This window comes from Aspergillus foveolatus (genome assembly GCF_047715535.1).
Source record: "Aspergillus foveolatus strain CBS 279.81 unplaced genomic scaffold BDW70scaffold_24, whole genome shotgun sequence".
NCBI classification, from domain to species: Eukaryota; Fungi; Ascomycota; class Eurotiomycetes; order Eurotiales; family Aspergillaceae; genus Aspergillus; species Aspergillus foveolatus.
In genome coordinates, this window is record NW_027396088.1 from 18,745 (window position 1) to 38,255 (window position 19,511).

The 19,511-nt window shown below is 48.1% G+C and overlaps 6 protein-coding genes across 6 annotated transcripts in view; 2 read left to right on the plus strand and 4 right to left on the minus strand.

The window, feature by feature from the left end:
• BDW70DRAFT_168156 (uncharacterized protein) overlaps positions 1-4,623 on the plus strand; it is a gene marked incomplete at its 5' end in the record, with an annotated part of 6,769 nt that extends 2,146 nt beyond the window's left edge. The window contains 9 exons of the mRNA XM_073742391.1: positions 18-808; positions 962-2,168; positions 2,291-2,527; positions 2,579-2,945; positions 3,003-3,244; positions 3,301-3,606; positions 3,652-3,783; positions 3,836-3,935; positions 3,990-4,623. Of these exons, the coding sequence (XP_073595899.1) occupies positions 18-808; positions 962-2,168; positions 2,291-2,527; positions 2,579-2,945; positions 3,003-3,244; positions 3,301-3,606; positions 3,652-3,783; positions 3,836-3,935; positions 3,990-4,582 (3,975 nt within the window). The 3' untranslated portion in view covers positions 4,583-4,623. The remainder of the gene's footprint in view (positions 1-17; positions 809-961; positions 2,169-2,290; positions 2,528-2,578; positions 2,946-3,002; positions 3,245-3,300; positions 3,607-3,651; positions 3,784-3,835; positions 3,936-3,989) is intronic.
• Positions 4,624-6,752: 2,129 nt separating this feature from the next.
• BDW70DRAFT_159962 (protein kinase family protein) lies at positions 6,753-8,588 on the minus strand (the record flags this gene model as incomplete). Its single annotated transcript, XM_073740762.1, has 2 exons — positions 6,753-7,712; positions 7,779-8,588. 2 exons carry the CDS (start codon positions 8,586-8,588, stop codon positions 6,753-6,755), a joined length of 1,770 nt encoding a protein of 589 aa, XP_073595900.1.
• A 613-nt stretch (positions 8,589-9,201) lies between these two features.
• On the minus strand, positions 9,202-11,002 carry BDW70DRAFT_159963 (uncharacterized protein; the record flags this gene model as incomplete). Its single annotated transcript, XM_073740763.1, has 6 exons — positions 9,202-9,438; positions 9,502-9,582; positions 9,944-10,105; positions 10,164-10,480; positions 10,533-10,758; positions 10,814-11,002. 6 exons carry the CDS (start codon positions 11,000-11,002, stop codon positions 9,202-9,204), a joined length of 1,212 nt encoding a protein of 403 aa, XP_073595901.1.
• Positions 11,003-16,146: 5,144 nt separating this feature from the next.
• On the minus strand, positions 16,147-17,526 carry BDW70DRAFT_159964 (uncharacterized protein; the record flags this gene model as incomplete). Its single annotated transcript, XM_073740764.1, has 4 exons — positions 16,147-16,240; positions 17,153-17,219; positions 17,304-17,434; positions 17,498-17,526. The coding sequence occupies 4 exons, from the start codon at positions 17,524-17,526 to the stop codon at positions 16,147-16,149; spliced, it is 321 nt and encodes a 106-aa protein (XP_073595902.1).
• Positions 17,342-17,813, minus strand: BDW70DRAFT_136275 (uncharacterized protein). Its single transcript, XM_073736833.1, has 2 exons — positions 17,498-17,813; positions 17,342-17,434 (listed from the first exon to the last, which is right to left on the minus strand). The coding sequence occupies exon 1, from the start codon at positions 17,777-17,779 to the stop codon at positions 17,606-17,608; it is 174 nt and encodes a 57-aa protein (XP_073595903.1). The 5' UTR covers positions 17,780-17,813; the 3' UTR covers positions 17,342-17,434; positions 17,498-17,605.
• Positions 17,814-18,337: 524 nt separating this feature from the next.
• Positions 18,338-19,470, plus strand: BDW70DRAFT_136276 (uncharacterized protein). The gene is made up of 2 exons (XM_073736834.1): positions 18,338-18,819; positions 18,889-19,470. Exon 1 carries the CDS (start codon positions 18,369-18,371, stop codon positions 18,696-18,698), a length of 330 nt encoding a protein of 109 aa, XP_073595904.1. The 5' UTR covers positions 18,338-18,368; the 3' UTR covers positions 18,699-18,819; positions 18,889-19,470.
• Positions 19,471-19,511: the final 41 nt, after the last annotated feature.

Sequence of the window (19,511 nt, forward strand, 5' to 3'; positions counted from 1 at the left end):
ATGATGCAACAGTCAAGATTTGGGATACAGGAACAGGTTCCCTCCAGCACACGCTCGAAGGTCATGACGATTGGGTCACATCAGCTGTATTCTCCCACGACTCGCGCCTTCTAGCCTCTGCATCAGATGACAGAACTGTCAAGATTTGGAATGCAGCAACGGGCACGCTTCAACATACATTTGAGGGTTTGGGTAGGGTGGTCATTTCACTTGCATTTTCCCACACTTCAAATATTCTAGCCTCAGCGGCGGATGGTGGGACAGTAAATATCTGGGATATGGAGATACATTCCCTTCGACACACATTCGAACTTGGCAATGGTATCCAAACAATACAGTTCGACAGAACCATGTCCTACCTGATTACGAACGTCGGCCGTATTAAGTTAGACGCCAGGGTTAAGTCTCCCAAGGCATTCGCTTCGTCTCAAGTTTTGGATCAAAGTCCAGCTCAAGGTCATAATCCACGCCGTCATGGCTATGGTTTGAGTGGCGACTTGTCTTGGATTACGTGGAACGGCGATAATGTATTGTGGCTTCCACCAGGTTACAGGCCTTTTATCTCGACTGTATCCGTGCCATCGGAAGAATCCGAGACCTTGGCGATTGGGCTCGGTAATAAATCAGGGAGAGTCGTGTCTATCCGACTTTCAGGTTTAGGGCCCTCTCCTGATGCATCGCTTATTCTAGCGAAGAAGTGTATAGAATATCTTCGCTGTGAGAAGAAGTTCGAGGAGTCGCCCTTACTGATAGATCCCACTGAAGAGCGGGAGAGCATTGATCTGAAAGTCAATTTTTATGTCTCCCGGTACAAGTTTCTGCAGTATTCTGCAACCAACTGGATGAATCACGCTCGAGACACAGATACCCGAGACTCTCACTTTTGGGAGCTGGCGGCCGAGATCTGTGAGCCTCAGTCGAAGCGGTTCCAGACTTGGCTACGAGTGTTCTCACATTATAGTGAGCCTAGTATTTCACCTCCACAGAAATTTCCCAGTATACTCGACGTTGCGCTATATCTCAAGCTTGAGAGACTCGTTCTTCACCTGCTAGAGAAGTCCGATTTTCGAAACCAGGATAACCTATGGGAAACAATGGCTCATGAAGCAGCAGTTAATGGCTATGAGTTACTGCTGGACAAGCTAGTCAAACAGCCGAATTGGGATTCGATTGTAAACAAGAGGAGTAAAGGAATGCCGACGCCACTTTATGAAGCAGCAAAAAATGGTCACAGGAGAATCGTCTCGACGTTACTTGATAAAGGCGCCAAAGTCAACGAGAGGGAGAAATCAGGGAGAGTACCACTTCACGAAGCAGCTGCCAATGGGCATGCCGAAGTTGTGCATCTTTTACTCGAGAATGATGCCAAAATCGACGAAGGGGACGAGGCAGGGAGAGTACCACTCCATGAAGCAGCAGCCCATGGGCGCAACGCGGTCATCGAAATCCTGCTGGGTAAAAGCGGCTCTAAAGTCGCCCAGAGAGATAAAGAAGGGCGGAATGATGCTGGAGCAAAAAATGTGGATAGCGGAGTGACAGTATCGCATGGACAGGACTTTGCGTCGTCTACTCTGCCAAAAGAATTAGACGACCCAAGATATCCACGACTTCGCGGAGGAACAGATATTATGATCAAAGACAGGGACCAGCGCACCCCACTGCACCATGCAGCAAAGGAAGGGCACCTTCTCTCGGTATCGCTTCTTTTGTCCCGCGGTGCTTTGGTGGATATTCCTGACATACGTGGGCATACCCCGCTTTACCTAGCAGCCATAAATGGCCGGCTCGAAGCCGCACAGAAACTTTTGAGCGAAGGCGCTAATTTTAGAACTACTGATCAAGAAGGGCGTGCAATCAGTGTGATGTTGAAGGAGGAGTTGGATAGCTCCGGCGAGGAAGTCAAGGAGAGGTTGATTCAAGTCAAGAGATTATTTGAGGGTTTAAGCCGGTCACCTGAGCTATACACGAATCCGATACTTCGCAGTGAGAGCATTGACAGCCAATTCAGTTGCGCTATCATTGACTTCGTTTCGGGGATTCCCCAGCGTCATGGAAAAAGCCGCGAACCTAGTATTGACGAAGTCATAAGCGGTCGAAAGAATATATTCAAGCAGGGGATGGGAGAGAACAGCGTGCAGTTTCGGTGGTTACATCTTCCTGTAAACAATGTGAGTTTTTCAATTTCCCACAACACCGGCATAACTAATTTTTCTGAATACTAGATGCGATGGGTCGAGGCATGTCCTGGAGAATTCTCAAAAGTAGTTCATGTACTAATAGTCCACCACAGTTATTGATGCTTCAGTACAGCAAGCAGTACAAGTCTCCCACGCGTGATCTAGTGCTTCGGGATGAGCTTTGGATGGAACGACTCCACAAGGGCGCTGAAAAATCCCCGCACGCTCGGTTCATGAGGCCCGTATGCCAAGAGATAGGAAGCTCGTCAATGCAATCTAAACCAACCGATATGCATGGCCCTGAAGTTATGGCGACCATGGGCGAAAGAAAAGGAGGCTTCGTGATTTTGGTGAGCATAATTTCCGCAAAATGTTGTCGAGAAACCCTAATTCAGCAGTAGATGCCGTATGTGCATTGGGAGTACGAGGACACATTCGAAGAAATGCATGACTACGCGCAGAAGGTCGCGAATACCCCTAGAAGTAGCGCGCCTGCGCCGAACGGAAAACACCAACATCTCATGAGGGCGTACATGACGCGATCAGACGCTAATGATAGCGAACAAAGTGAGATTAAAGTCGAGCGACGTCCGGTTGATCAGCTACACTTTCGCCGTAGCCTTGACCAGTATTACTACCACGCATTGGAGAGCACTAAAGATCGCGATAAAGACCAGCTCGTTAGTCGCATGTTTAAGGATAACAAGTTAAAAGGTGATCCTGTGCTGATTGTCGTCGACCAACTCTGGCTATGGGTGCTTGAGAATAGTCAGTAGTCTTGTCTTCTCGTGTCACATTATTTCTTGCCGCTAACACATGGCTTAGATACAGTGATTACAAGCTTCCCAGAGAGATGGAACAAAGAAAAAGGCAAAGAGCAATCTTCTGCTCTCGATACTACGGATGTTTTAGAAAATATTATTCAAGACCGTTCTCAGATCAAAGAGCCCCATCATTTGGCTGAAAGTATTATTTGCAAGTGCCTGACATCCTGTCTAGATCCGATAATTAACACTAGGCCTGAGCTTCAATTCCTGGAGTTCTACGAAGGTGCGATTGGGCAGGTGGTACGTTTTCCCGCCAACCCTAAAACCCTCCCTATAGCAAACTGACATTCACCCAGACGAACGAAGAGACCCAACGTTTCCGACGGTTTTGCGATCAAGTTGCTGAAGATGAAAGTATCATGAAGGGCCCGCGCAAGTACGATCCTCTAGACATACTCACAGATGTGAAACTGCTTGAGAAGATCAAGGATATACGAGATGAACTCCATACATTAATGGTCCTATTTCGCGATCAAGAAAAAGTCATCAGAGAGTTTGAGAAAATCCTGCGCCTTGATAACTCGCGGCCAAAGCGCATACTCGAGCAATACATGGCAGATGTCAAAAAAATGGACGAACATGCAATAGACACGTACAACGCGGTATGTTCCCATCCTCGTACTGTAGCTCCGCCTGACTCTTCGCAGCTCAACCACCTTCTGGACTTGAAACAAAAGCACGCAAACCTACAGGAAGCTCGATCCTCACGAAGACAGGCCGATGACACCGCAAAGCAAGGTGATACCCTTCTGGTATTCACGCTGGTCACTATCATTTTTGTGAGCTCATTTCTTCAACTACATAACAAAACATACACCTAACAATTGGAAGTTGCCCCTTTCATTCATGGCGGCATTCTTCGCAATCGACATTGTAGAGTTCCCAAAACAGCCTGACGGATTACATCTAGATTTCGTGTCGAGTATCATGTGTGAGTCTTAATCCTTAAAAAGTCATATGGTCTATGAAGCTCATTATTTTCAAGTCTCCGTATCTGCTGCTATTGTCTTACCCTTGGTTATCATGGCCTTCAATGTGAACAAGGTTTCTGCGATTTGGGGCAGATTCGCTAAGTGGATCGCTGAGAACACAGTCCACGCGATCTCCTCCATGAAAGTCGCGGAGAATATGGTAGACGACGAGAAGAAGTTAGAGGCTATAGACTCCTGTGCTGATCCAAGCGCTGGTATCCCGCCCAGGGCTGGGGCGCCTTTATCGACCAAGACAACAAACAAGAAGCCGCCAAACCTGTCACTGCTAATTATTGGCTACTTTTTCGTTATCCTTCCGATACAGGAGTTTCGATTCGCGTTTGACCTTTTGTGTCGCTGGCAGTCCAAATTTTCAGCCACAACACATCTGCCAGAGAAAATGCGACGCAACGTCAAATATATGGTGTATGCAATCATCACCATCATTCGGCTCTGCGTTCTACCCCTTTGGTTGGCTGTGTTGTGTGTCGATATCACCCTTCTTATCATACCTTACGGCATGGCGTATCTGCTCTTCAAGGACATGTCTGTACGCGAGCTTATAGAAGTTCTGCGACGTTTATGGGTAGGCCAGACAAATATGTAATCAGGACACGAAAGCGAAAGGTAGCATGTGCTAGGATGGAATTTGGTCGCAACAAAATGGGGCTCACTTATAGATATCAGACATTATCATGCCTGTGCTCTCATTATGCTCTTAATTCTCCCACACGGCTTTTTATATTATTGCCAGAAATGATCGGCCCAGATGCTGTGTGCAAGGTACGCACGAAAGCTGTGGAGGCCATCCAGATATTACATTTGACTTCTACCTAGAAGGATCCTTGACTTTGTACTGACTTTCCTACACTGGAATGTTCGCATAGTAGCCCATACGATTCGGGCATGATTACGGATGGGAAATCGAAGGCGATCAAGGATCAATTCGTATAGTCAGTATTACTTAACACACGTAGATAATAAGATGCTGAGATTAGGATTCAGTTCGACCAGCATACCTGAGATTAGACTCGCTACAGGCAAAACGAAGACATTTGAATACACCCGAACCGGTACAGCGTCATCTCTTTATAAGAGAGTAGAAACATGAAGGGCTCTGTGCAAAGTGGCTGATACAGAGATTAGAGCCTAGATCCTGATCAACTTGGGATGGACTTCTTGCCAAAGTCCCTGAAGACCTACCGAGCATGAGACCTGAATATTTGCAACAACCCCAGAAGCAATATAGACTACAAGATGTGTGATGAAAGGTTAATCACAAGTTGGGGAAAGGCCACTAGCAGATGACTTCCTTAGTTCTAGGCTGAGCCGAGTCGGGCCGAGCCCAGCCGGCCAGGGACGCCCCCGACTAACGGTTTGCATTACGGCTCAGGGTCGTCTAGACGTGCTTTCTGGCGAGTACACGGCTTGTGTCGCAGTGGAAAAAGAGCAATGTCTAGCTTACTGATCAATTAGGAGTTGAGGCACTGAAGTAGTGCTTGAGGGCAGGAATCGATGTGCAGCTGTTAAACTAATTTTTTCGACGCCAGTTAGCATGGACACATTATATATACTTGAATCCCTGTAGGAAACTTACTTGCCCAGACTGGTGGCCCCTAAACGGGATTTTCCCGTATCACTTGCCTGGAAACTACGTGCTGTGGAGGTTGGGTTACAAATAATGTAAAGAGCTGGATAGAAGCACAACCAATGAGAATCTCTCTCCACAAGTCGTTCTATGGTCAATTCCAGTATACTTCGTATATTCCTCTCGTAATGATTCAAGATCGACAGTATCGAAAACTAGCGATCTAACTCTCGTATGATTGATATTGCGTTCCTGATCTAAACTTCCTGTCAGTGCTGAGAATTGGAGCAACCTTCTCACTCCTCTCCAATGACTACCCTTTACATATCCTTAGACAGCAATGGCGTCGGCGTTGCAGCTCTATTAAGATTCGCTGCAAGGATAGAGAACCATGAGTGTAGTCAGTTTTAAACAATTCGATGGAGCCTAAGTACAGCAGCTGGGGCCGAAGTGAACCTAACACAGCCCGCGGGTTACCCGTCATGGGTCAACCTGAAACCCGTAATTAATCGGGTTCAGATACGCTGTCTCAACCCGCAGGTTGGGTACGGATCCTGACTTCAACCTGTATAGGCTGGGGTACACCTCGGGTTAGCAGACCGTACAAACATGCTATATAGATCTAATACTCAGATAAACCAGTGCTTTGATGCAGTGAAAATAGCCTGACTATGAGATTTTCTGCAAGATTACTTCTTGACAGTTAACCCGTGGGCTACCCAAGAACCTGCGAGGGTTAGTGGGTGTTGTGTACAAGCCCTGACACTTGACGCTACCAGCGGGCCCGAATTCTGACCTGGGGCCCGCCACAGGTTTGTCATGGACGATGTTGAAAATTTTAGCTGCATCGTAATCCATGTCTATGTCTTTCAGCTGCGAGCATTTAACTTAGAATATTGTACGTCTCTCGAACGCCGTCAAACAACAAAGCCTAGTACATCTGGTTGTTGGTATATACAATAAAAGGGAACAACTGACGGGGATGGCGTGCTGTGACGACGTGGTTGATGACGGTATTGAAAAAGAAACCATGGTCAGATTGCGAAGTCGCGATGGTGGAATATATTGAGAAGCATAGGGACGTAACTTGCATATTTGAGGTAGGGCGGGCCAGTTAGTTTGTCGACGCGATTCCTGCCTATCATGGGTCCAGCTGTAGCTTTTCGAGCGAGTAGAAACCTATCGAGCTCTACGGGGCTGCAGGACGCTGGTTCCAGTGAGTAAAGTTGTGTGATTGGACGGTTTGTGCACTGGTAATACCAGGGTTGGGCGGCGGCTTAAGAAGATATCCTTCGTCCTCTTCACCTTGACTCATGAATTCTCGGAGTTTGTTGTAAATATCAAGGGATGAGCTTCGATTTCGGGGCTCGATGATAATCATCTCAGTGATGACGAGATCTAGAATGTCGGACAATATATGCGAGCAGCGTGGGTTTTTCTTCAGGCGATCAACCCATGAAAAAACACATGGTTTCACCGAGTTATGATCCTTGGAGTAGAAGAAGTCGGGAGCAAACTCGGGAAACTCCATAGTGGTCTCTTTTCTCTCTTCGGAGAATTCATCGATAGCCTGGCCTCCGAGCACCAGGTACGTGACGAACTCCAAGAACAGACAGCCAAGACTCCAGATATCCCATTTTCGGGAGATATCACATTTGCGCTCGACGTCAGGGGGTGCATATGTTATTGAAGGAACGATGCTTTTAGGGTCAACATTGGATCTGGAGTTCCTGCTGCTAATGCTGGCCAGCCCTAGGTCTGCTATCTTTAGGATAGCATCACCTTCGGACGGTTGGAAGTAAAGAATATTTGCAGCTTTAATATCACCGTGACGCCCGAAGCGAACCTCACCCGTAGATTGCTGTTTGAATTCGTGGAAATGGGTCAAACCGCTGGTCAGTCCAATCATTTGGCTTAGAGACCACTTGACGGTGGAGGCGTCAAGTGTAGGGACCGCTCCGTTCACCCAATATTCCTTCAAGCTGCCATTGGCCCACGGGAAGACTAAGTGGTAGTTGCCGTCATGCCGGTAGGAGAAAAGGAGGTCGATGATATGGGGATGGTTTGATGGACCAAGGTCGCGATAGACCGTTAGCTCGGATTCAAAATTGTCATCATACATCATCTCCTTGACTGCGATTGCTAGGGGCTTGTGTATCAACGAATATGTAAGCGGCCTGTTGTACGAAATTGCACAAATAACATTTACACTTACCTCTTGGCTAGACTTATCGCCGATCTCATGGTGGCCCGGATGAATATGTGCCTGGAAGACTTTCCCATATCCACCCTTTGCGAATGTCTTTGAGGATGGGGATGGAACCTTCTTTGTAAAGGGAAGAACATGCATATCGTCCAAATCATAGTGCTCACCCCTCCGGAAGACAGGACTCAGGAACCGGTACTGCTTGATCTCGAAATTTTCTGTAGACTTGCTGTCCCAGTCCTTCAACGCCTCAATCGTGGCGCCCTGTCTGGTGACGAGATAAAATCCAGACCTTGGCAGTCCGGATTTCTGTTTGAAGGGCAGGTGCTCGTCTCCTATCTTCTCCCTTAGAAGCTGAATGATGTACTTTTCCTTATCGGATTTGAGATCTGCGAGTATTGCAAAGAGTTTCACGGCAGTCTGCAGAATGTTCCTCACAGACAATGCTACATACTCGGCATCCAAGATTTTCTTTTCCATTAAGATGGTTTCGATATTGTCGGCGACAAGTCGCTGCACAATAGGCATTGGAATGAATTGTCCCCGTCTGTCGGTCGAATTTATTCGCGCATCCTTAAGGCCGCGCTGAAGCCTCTTCAACGACTCGGAAGACCTGTTACCCTCCTGATTATCATGAACTTTTATTGCATTGTCGTTGGGCGGCGGAAAGTCAACGGTGCTAAGTGGAGGGGTAGCAGCTTGAGTATCAGGCTGATCGGGGCGATCACGGCGAGGATCTCGGAACACATAGTTAGACAGTCTCTGGAGGAAACGGGCCAAAGGCAGAAGGCCCCTCAGCAAAGCATTGCGAAGTTTCATTTCATAATATGTTTCGGTGCTGGCACAAAATTACGCTAAAAGAAAGAACAGGAATTGCAGGAAGATACTCAGGACAAAGACAAGAAAGAGAGCAGTGATTAAGAATCAAAGAGCTGGAACGAAATAAATGAGAGGCAAACATCCAGAGAAAGGCTGAAAGAGCGACACACGGTGGTTATAGTGAATTTGGGAGGAAGAAATGTCTCCCAGATCCACAGTGCATCACCCTAGGCGCGGCGCAGTGGGCATAGAAACAGAAAAAGCAGGAAAAAAAGAAAGGAAAAAGAAAAGAACTTGGGAGCCAAGAACATTGAGAGCCTTACGTATTGTATGAGGGGAAAGATGGGAGAACTAAGAATAAGTCAACGAGAATAAGAAAAGAGACCCTTCTCCTAAGCCACCCTCGTGCTCTGCCCCATCCAGTCCCCGCCAACCTAACGTATCGCGGTCATAGTCATCAACAGTTCGTCGCAGAAACCACGGCACGGGTTGCTATACAGGGATATCGACAAGGATCATGACCAGCGTTTTCCCTAATCAGGAAATGACGAGGCTGCGCGGGGAAATTCAGGCCACAATTTGAACTTACTCTGAGTAGGCAGACGCTGTTGACTTACGCGATTGAAGTGGCCTCCTCTGTTTTGGAAACGCGCCTTCGAAACAGCCTCTTCAGTCGCTGCTTGGTGAGACCGGCAGCAGGGAGCTGGGCATACTCATATCGCACCCACACCCGCCAACAAAAAAACACAAATGCCGTCAGCGGCACGGCCACAGCCACCATCACCCAGACGTGTTTGGAGATCTGGAGGCTCCCACCCTCGGTTTGGACAAACTGGGTGGAGAAGAAGTTCTAAGTGACTGTCAGTCAAGGCCCTCAAGGCGCCCAGGGCGGAATCGGCGACGCATGACATACCTCTACCATTGTGGTAGGCAGGAAAACCAGCCCAATCAGAGTCAGGAGCTTAACCGCTGTGGCGTCCTGAACAGTGCGCATCTGGTACGGACTAGTCAGCCACTTGTTCAATTCATTGCAAAGGGAAATCATGCCGTAAGTTGTTTGATGACGACGCTTTCTTCGTTTGATGCTTTGGCCAGTTCTCTCAGAGCCCGCACCTCTTCATACCCCAACAGATCAGATAGCTATAAATTGAGTAAAGTCAGCCGATATCGCTCAACAAGCCAGTAAGAAGGAGTCTTACTAGATTCTGGACAGACTGTACTCGGGTCTGTAGCACTTTGGCTCGTTCTTGGTAGTTTTGAGCCTCCAGCGCGAGATCTTCAAACCTATCTGCCACTCTACTGCAAGAGCACTTAACTATTGGAGGACATCTTAGAGAGCAGTATCTTTGGCATACGCTCTTTATTTGGCGTATTGTTCCGGCCTTGGTATGAAGAATTACAAGCATGTCGGTGATCTGGAACTCGATTTCCTTCAGGCTTTGTCTATCTTCCGCGTTGAAATTAAGAGGTCTGTTTTCCTGGGAGACGTTTAACGGTATCGCCATAATGCGGGCCGACTAGCAGAGACGGTCAGTCTAGTTGACCTTTACTGCCATCAATCAGAACATCGCGAACCTTCATCTTCAGCTCCTCTTCCAGCCAACACATATAGTCTCCCCAGCCAGCGAGGCTCTCAGCCACTAGACACTCATGGGCCGAGAAGGCAAATGTCACAGTGTCGGCATTGTCGGACGTCTTTCCCGCGAAACTTCTCAAGAGCTCTTTCTCAGCTTCACGCGATGGAGTCAGGAGCAGGAGCATTGACGTAGGGCCACTTGACTCCCCACGCTCAAGTGTGAACTTCTGGTAAACGCCCGTTTGACGAATGGACCAGGGGCATTCTGATGGACCTCTGCCGTTCACCTCCGCTTGTCGTAGGACATAAGTCACTTCTTTACACAGTTAGGATGCTTATTCTCCTATTGAGGTGTTCTGGCGACCAACCCTGAGTATCGGCTGACTCTGATCTTGACTCGGACACTTGAAGTGTCGGAAAGCTATACTCGTTTTCGAACCGCTTCCAGCCAAACGTAAGGACGACCTTCCATATCTCTGGGAACACATTATGAAGCTTCAACAGCCGGTCAAAGAGGGAGCGGGAGATATTCAGCGGCATCCAAGAGCGTTCGCGCCGAATGGTGTAAATATACGTCCCCTTGCTGGAGGTCTCCTTCATACCGTGAGCGAGACTTTCCCATACCTCTGCACATAGGCAAGAAACTTACAGCCCTGGCCAGCTTCTCGAGCTCAGTTTCACTGTTGATTTCCACCCGTGGCCGAGCTTCGAGGGTCCATTTGCCTAAACCTTGGTTGACTTTATCAATCACCAGAAGCTCAAGCTGGGGACGGTTCTCCGTGACTTGGAATAACTTCGTCGAATGCCGATCCGCCTTTTCCAGTATATGGCGATTCATGGCAGGCCGAATAATGGTAGAATGGAGTTTCGGTACCAGCAATCAAGGTACGAGAATACATTAACGTATGCAGATGAGGATATACGGCGTAGACTAGTTGTTATTCAAGAAAACCTTTTTCCAACCCTCACCTAAACAAAGAAATTGCCGGTTCTTCTTCTTTTCCTAATTGTAAAAGGCCCAATTAAGACTTACACTAACCTGCTGCTGCTCCCAAGGCTTTGGGCATTGTCACCCTCCAACCCCTCTTTTTGGCAGCCTTGCAGCGAGGCGCAGGGCCGAGAATTTAGCACTGCTTTATAAAAGCCGCTAGCAATTCAGAAGGCATCCACGATCATTCAACAGGAGATATAATGAAAAAGCGGGACGAGCCTCTTTGTTGGTTCTTTTTTGGTCAATCCGTGGTGCGAAACCCAAAGTTAGAAGCCCCTTGCGCCTCCCAATGTCGCAAACAAATGCAGTTTCAGATGAATGCTTCTACCCGGCCAACAGTGTGACCAGTGCGCCAAACACGAGATGTATCATCTTCTCTGGTTGGCTTTGATGCAGATCTCTTCATTGTCTTCGGAAAAGTACATCAGCCCAGGTATACTCTAGTCTATCGGTCTGTAAAGCAGAAGACTGCTCTTCTGTTGCGTTACGGCACTCCGCGATCCCGCGAACGGTATAAGGTCAAAAAAAAAAAAAAGCATATGAAATCATAAGTATTGCTCATACCGAAAAGGGGGATTATTTACAGGCGCAAGATCAATGGCGGTAAAGCAAAAGTGGCCTTCTCAGGAGCCACCGAAACGCCAGCACCATTACTAGAACAATTATTTCTCTGACTCCTATCCTGCACTAATATCGCCTGCGACATGTATCGATCTGCGCCTCCAGCTGGAGAAACCTGTTAGTCAAAGTTGCAGATTCTTGAATAATAGAACAAACACACACCTCCATTAAGTTGCAAGAGTCGGTGTCGCCGTAGCCCACATACCAAACAATATACTGGTCTCGATGCAACTGCAGAGAGGAAAAAACCGGCATGTCAGGAGCGAACCGAGGAGGGTACAGTGGGATTTAATCATACATCAACTCGAAAATTCGAAGCCCCGAACTGTTTTCGAAGCATGAGAATCAACTTGCTGGGGTCTATGTACCTGCCGCCATCGCGGTGCGGGATAGGGCGCGAAAGGCGACTACGGGGCTGGTCCATGAAGTAGCTGTATTCGAGTAGGTATGAGCCAAGGCTTCAAAATCTTAGGGTTTGCGAGCGAAAAGGTTGTAAAGAATTGCGGTTGACAGGAAGAGAGGTAATTATATACAATATGTGTAGAGATATGGTGCTATAAGGGGCGGCTCATGGTTTGAAGTGAGGTAGGCATTTAAATTGCTGAGCCATAGCCCACCAACTACTCTGGCGTGGGGTTGCGACGCAAGCCGCTGCAATAGCAGTGATCCTTTCAGTTCAGTCACGGGCTGCAGCCTCAGAACACTGTATCACAGCATATACATATATTACTGGATAAAGAGAATAACACGATCCCTAAACATGCTCGGGAATTCGGCTAAAGCGGTCACTGGTCGCCGGTTTTGCGACAGGATTCGAGTTCAGCCTGTGGTCACCCTCCAAGTCAGCGCTGGGCGGCAAGGCCGACAGGGAATGGACCAAAACCAATATGAGCGCCATAAGATGAAAGTAATGATGACGATGACCCAAGTGTAAGGGGCACAGTAATGAAGGCAGCGTATCTTCAGCTTTCAGCGAGAGGTATGAACTTACATCCGTAAGAGGCGACGGGACCTTCAGGTAGTATTCGCCACAACTGGTCTGGAGACTTTGCGTTAGAGGCGATGAACTATCATCGGCTAGTGCAACGAACTGAAAAAAAGAAATGCAACAGAATAATACAGCCTTGTTTCGTAATTGGCCGTGAGACCGAGGCAACGAGCAATTCTAGTCCAGAGTCGGACAATTGCGGCCAAAGATCCCGCGAGTTCTCCATCTGAAGTTGGGGCTGGAAGGATAATACAGAATGATATGGCAGTGGCATGGTACATGTCCAATAAAGACCATGAAAATGGAGAGCACTATACTCACACTGACCTCGAATCCCCCTTGCGGGAACCTCCTTTTCAATAATTCCAGCAGTTTCTGGTAAATCAGGTACCTCTTCGAGATAATTTGATGCTCCATTTCTTTGACTCCGTGGGAAATAGGAGCATAAAAAGCAATATAGCTTAGGGTAGACTCCGTGGGCGCTGAAGGGGGGCGACGCGTGCGTATACAAGACGGCTGTGGTAGATACCCGAGGGCCACGTCTATCTGCCAACGCTAGATACCTCATCCTTATAGATATAATGGTAACACGCTTGAGCCTCATCTTCTTTTATGGCACTGTTCTCCATGAATGCCCAACAACCCCATTGATTTGTATCGGCTCTATTGTCAGACGTAGCATTGATCTTGATGCTCAGGAGGCCGGATCCATTTTGATTGGGGAGCGCGAGTCACCAGGACACAGATCCCTGCACTGTAACCCCTCAGATAGCCTCGAAGATACTGAATCGCGAGAGTCAAACAGCACTGCTTTCATGTGTTTGGATGAAGACTGCAGCTATTGACACTATTATAATCCTTTACACGACTCATGCATAGGTTGATGCATGACGGGCGAGTGCGGTGCTGCCCTGTCCACCATCAAGACACTTTGTAGACGACCATACAGTGTCCACATAAGTTGCTGCATTCTTCGAAGTAATTCATTGCTCCGAGCGGACAGAGACTCTGCAACTGTTCCATGGGAGCCTCCAGGAGCCCGGGACGGTGGGTAGGGACGGGACGGCCCTGGAGTATAATTCCCTTCCCTCGTATCACCCAGGGCCTTGGGTCCAGGACCAGACACTACTTATTGTTGTTGACTTGTATTTATGGATGAAGTAGAAACCTGATTCGCCTTTGTAGAGAGTCATATCAAGAAGATGTATCAAACTATACAGAACGTGAGGACATAGGGCCCGGGAAAGTATCCTATTTCACTTAATCTCGTATACGCCTGCACACTGAAAGACTCACAAACACAGCCAAGATCGAATGGCCTGGGTAACCTAGTCCTCCGTAGGGTGGAATATATTGCCGCCAATACTGCAGGTAATGCTTCTTACGTGGCCTACCTGATATTCACAACTGCAACGACTGCACTGGTAGCCGTCGGTTTCTTTGCAGGATCGACGCATACGAGCCGGAGTTTTCTCTTTTCCTAGCTCTCCATCACGACCAGCACACCAAGGATGGCCAATCGCGTATCGAGCACGCATGTACTAAGCCGTATGACCTCATGGTTGAGCGTAGGCCAACTAACGCCCGCCCTCTACTGCCGCTACAAACCTGCACCGTATCTATCTTCTAGTCATCAGAGATGCTGCCCTGAACCAGGCTAAACCTGTGGGAAGTGCGGTAAGAGTGCGAGGGAAGAGTGCTGGGGTAGAGATTCATTGGGAAGGACACTGAAGCGAGTACGAGAGCATGATCTTTCACTAACTCTGTCCCACTTGCTATCTCGACGCTGGCTCTGATAATGATTATAAATATTCGAAGGGCCTCTATCCCGTCTTATACTTTGGGTTCATTGTTCAGACACCGAAGTGAGTCAGTAAGAAGGATAGGGACTAAGGTGCAGTAAGACTAAGCATATGTGTCTATAGTTTTCCCAATTCCCATCAAAGAATTTTCTGGAGAATCACACTGCGTCTCCCTGAGAACGGGTTGATTGTGCTCGGGGTCTGAAAGGCTGTAAAGGCTGTCAAGTTCTGCAATAAACGGGTCGGAGCGGCGAAATGCGTCGTAAGCCTGGGGTGGCTTTTTGTGCTCAGTAATTAGGCTAAAGAAGATATTTTCGTGGGCATTAGCAAGATCCAACATGTTATTCAAGGTCATGCATATCTCTGATGGTGTGTTTCGAGCAACTGGGTCGATGATAATCATATCCGTCATCAAAAGGTCCAGGATGTCCCGATCATCCCGAGTGGCAAGAACCCTACAAGACAACGAATGGCATTACGCTGGCATATCTCGTCGAGGGAAGAGTGTCGAGTACCAATTCAGTAGCCGCGGCAGGCGGTTCTCGCCGCTGAGCATCGAACGCAATACCCTCGAATCCAAACACACATAATGATTCTCTCAATATAAACATTGAAAAACTCCAGATAACCATCTTCGTGAAGACGAACTTTCTCCATTCGACTTCAAGCGGTGCACGCGTAGGTAAGTCAACCACATTGTGCTAGGGAACAAGGGACCTGGATACTCTGGCATGAACGCTTACCAGCTCTAAGTTCGTTATTTCTCAGGAAACTCACGTCGCAGAATCACCCAGCGACCCCTAAAGCAGGAGGTTCTGGTAGCGTGGTCCGTGAGCTCATGAAACAACGCCATAGTGATCGCATTTATTGTTCCGGGTTCCCCCAGCGCCACGGCCACGGCTGAGGTTACTTCAATTTCTGCAATCAGGGACCGCTACTGTCTTCGATACAGCATGTTGCTCTCTACTTATGAATGTGAGAGTGGTCACGTTTTTCTTCCCGCAATTTTCTGGTAACGCGTGGCCTCAAAACTGCAAGGAACAAGCCAACTACATAGTATATGCATAGTCACTCTCGACCCCAATTGAACAACGTATATATACATCGCCTTTGATATTTGGATAGGTGATCCGCATTGATAACCCTCTCTGCTCTGATTAAAAGAATAATTGACTTGTAGTCTCTAATTGAAAAATGAAGCAGTGACCCGTAACCTACAAGAAAGACGTAGCCATATCTAACGAACCAGCATAGTAGGTAACCTTTCCTGCGACACTCTTTGAACAGCGGAAGCGCGACTAAGGGATTGGTGCCTGGACAATCGAGTCGTTAATCACACATCAAGGGCGAAGCTGGTATATTGTAACCTTGCAGAGCAACTCCACTGTATCGACAATATTTGAGTCTTCTCCGGCTCCCATAGAAAACATACGACTTAGTGCAGTATAACATGTGTCCCATTCCTTGCTTAGCGGAACCGCGGCTCTGAATGTCCCTTGTTCACGGTCTTTAATCGCCATGGGCAGTTGCCCGCAGAAAATCCACTCTAAACTGGGTAATCCAGCCGCGTACTTCTCCGCCTACGATAGCATGCGATTGCGGTGGGCGCGCTCCCAGATTTCATCATCTGAAAGATCGTCATACTCGACGTTGGCCGGCTCATCCAACTCCGGCCTAACTTGTGCATCAGCCCATTCGGCATCTTGGACGACCCGGTCCCAGTAGTACTTTTCCAAATCTAGTGTATTATCTGTGCGATATGTATCCCGGCAAATTGTTAACTTCTTGAGCTTTGTTAATCCCTTGAAGCTCGCTCGCAGAGTGTCACGATTAACCTCTCACTGGCACCGCCATCCCATCTCCTCTCCGGCAGTAAGACTAAGACACAGCTGCTCGAGCGACACGATTGTGCCGATAGCGGCGATTTATATGCAGGTAAATATAGGGGTTATATTGAGCAAGCATGTGCTTCCCCAAGGGCCCTAAATAGCCAAGTTCTGATAATAGGGTATCCCCGAAGAACCAATAAGTGCCAACCAGTGGAACCTCTGAACTTCCGCCAGTGATTTTAATTGTGTCCAGGTACATTTGCCACAGGATTCTTCCGTAATTCTCAGGGTCCTTGCTAAAGTCGTTCTCTATGTACTCATCTTCAGACACCTAGGGTCCCGAGACACGGTACAGAAAACTTGGCTAATATCACTGAATATCCTTGACTTCAGTTGAGGATCAAATGCCGGCTGCAACTTTTTGAGTCTTGGAAACTGGTGGACTATTTGAGCACGAGTGCTTGACCAAGTCTCAGATAGTTAGTATCTGAATTCCAACGGCGGACTGTAGATTGGTACTTTGTCTCTTGGGCTTAACAGTTTATACACGTTTAATGATCTTCTTCAACGTGCGTGCAGTTTTGCTCTAAGGACATGCACTGTCCTCGCCTTTTCGTCGATCTCCCTACTTCACATGTTTCACCAACTGTGAATTGTTCTTCCCGACATTTGGGCCTCTGGCCTCGGTGTTCTTTCGCTTCTCCTCGTCTTCATGTTAGATGTATTTAAGGGCCACTTAGCAGAGATGGCATCTGACTCTCTGATCACGAGGAGAGTCGGGTCAGACCGGTAGTATGCATCTAGGTTTTCGAGGGTCCGGTTTGCTGAGTGGGTGATGTTAGTAAATAACCGTGGAATTATGTGCCGTCTCAGTGGCAGAGAAAAGGTTATTGCAGCATTGCACATACATGTTTCTGGATAGAAGAGGTATATAACGGGAATGAATGCGGCGTTGAAGACCGCCCACACAATCCAGAATTTCCACCCAATATTCTCGATACCGATTGGTGTGATTTCGAAAACGACAAAGTTTGTGGTCCTGCATAATCATCAGATACATTTTCAATGCGACGAGCCTTAAGTATAGTTACAAAACACTAACCATTTCGTCGCCGTCGCAACCGCCGCCATATTGGTACGCATGGGCAGCGAACTAATCTCGGTTGGATAAAGCCACGGCACAACCAGCATTCTCAGGCCAAAAGAGATGCTATAGAGGAAAGAAAAAAGCATTTGAAGCAGATTCTAACCTGGACCCTGTCTCGCCACCTATCTCCGCAAACTGCAACAGTATCGTAATAACAGAAAAGCACAAAAATTGCCCAGCTATGGATGACAACATCAGCTCGCGGGGTTCCCACTTCTCCACGAGCGTAACAGCCATTGCTGTGAAGACGAAATGCGAGACAGAGTTACAGGCCGTGCCAGTCTAGCTGTGCGGCTCGATAGCCCGACTGATTAGTGCCGTGGGCAGGTAGTAAGACATGATGCTGATGCCTTCGAACTGCTGCCTGGTCCGTGTGGGTATCCGTTCTAGCATTGCCTGGATTAGGTATCATTTTTCAGGATCAGTAACTTGGTTGATATTACGAATGAATGATTGAAAGAATGGTATTTGTATGAAAGTGGTCTTCTTGCTGTCTTCAGGGTGTCTTACCCCGGCATCTCAGTAGCTCTCATAACCGAAGCATTCCTCGACATTTACTACCACTGCCTCTGCCAAACTGCTCTGATTTAATGCGCGAGATAGGCAGAAACATGATGGTTGCTCGTGTGAAGCTTGATGTCTTTTTGAAGGGGTCGTCAGCTACGCACGAGCATTCGAAATTAATAGTCGGCAATGTGCCGGCCGGGCGACTGCATTAATACCTCTTCTGCTATCTGAGACGCCCTGTGTCAGTTAATTGGAGACCTTGCTTACCTTGATATGTTCACATGGACACATCTAACAACTTCTGTCGAGATATAATGCCATGAACACAAAATCCACTGCCTGGTTCCTCATGGAGGCTCTAGTGAGGCGTGCGTCACTTTTCAAGGCCAATGCTATTTTCCACCCCGACAAAAGGTTGGCCGGCCCTGAAGAGGCAGCCGACGCTTGCAGAGCCCCCTTTCTACCCACCAAGACAACCCCAACTCCTTCCCGAGCCCACGATTTGAGTGCGAGGTGGACGAAGCAGTCTATAACCAGGCAGTGTAGGCTCGGGTATCCGCGCTATATGGTACAGGGCGGGGACTGGGGCCATTTGTTGCGAGGGAGATGGGTGCGAGGTACGGGGAACATTGTAGGTTGGTGCATTTAAATTTTGCGCCGTGCGGGGTGCCCAATGACCCCAGGGTCTGGACGGATGGGGAAAGGAGTTGACAAAATCCCCGGAAGACTTTCTGGAGCATATGGGATATGCGGTTGAGATGACGACGAGGGTCAGCTTACCCAGCCCTAAATAACCTCAGTATTTCGTCGGTCTAACACGCTATGCTATAACTTGTTAGCCACACACAGTTGGCTTCGCCCTTCATGACAACCCCCTCGGCATCCTAATTTGGGTCGTCGAGGAGTACAACGAAGGCGCGCACCCGACAAACGGGAGACTGCATCGTGGCACGAGGCCATCCTTGCAACGTGCTCGTTGTACTACTCCACGGGGTGCATCATCTCGTCGATGCTTTGCTAGTATGAGAATTGACGATACGATAAATTCCCCTCGTATACGCAGAAGCCAGAGAACTGTATCGATGTGCCGTTTTGGTATGGTTCGTTTCGGTATGATCTAGATTTTGCGTCGAAGAGGGAGGTGCAGAGGACAGGGAAGTTGATTGTTTTATAGAGATTTGTACCTCCTGAATCTACGCGGGTAGTGTCCGGAAGCCAATGGCTAATGCATGTGAATCTGCAGAGCATGAAGATGGCGGGCACGTTGCGGCGATGGAGTGCCCGCAGCATATTGTTCGGGACCTGACAAAGCTGGCGGCGCAGGAATGGTCAGAGTAGTTTCCACGGGTGCCTCAAGGGAACTGCTAGCCCTAATGAATGCAGTCAGTTTGCATCTAGGCTCAGGGTTAGGCAAAGGCAAGGGATGTTAGCTCTCGAGTCTCAGCTGTATGCAATCACTTCT

Excerpts from the sequence above, each read along its gene's own strand:
- BDW70DRAFT_136275 (XM_073736833.1), bottom strand. The coding sequence starts at position 17,779 with ATGGCTGTTACGCTCGTGGAGAAGTGGGAACCCCGCGAGCTGATGTTG.
- BDW70DRAFT_136276 (XM_073736834.1), top strand. The coding sequence starts at position 18,369 with ATGAACACAAAATCCACTGCCTGGTTCCTCATGGAGGCTCTAGTGAGG.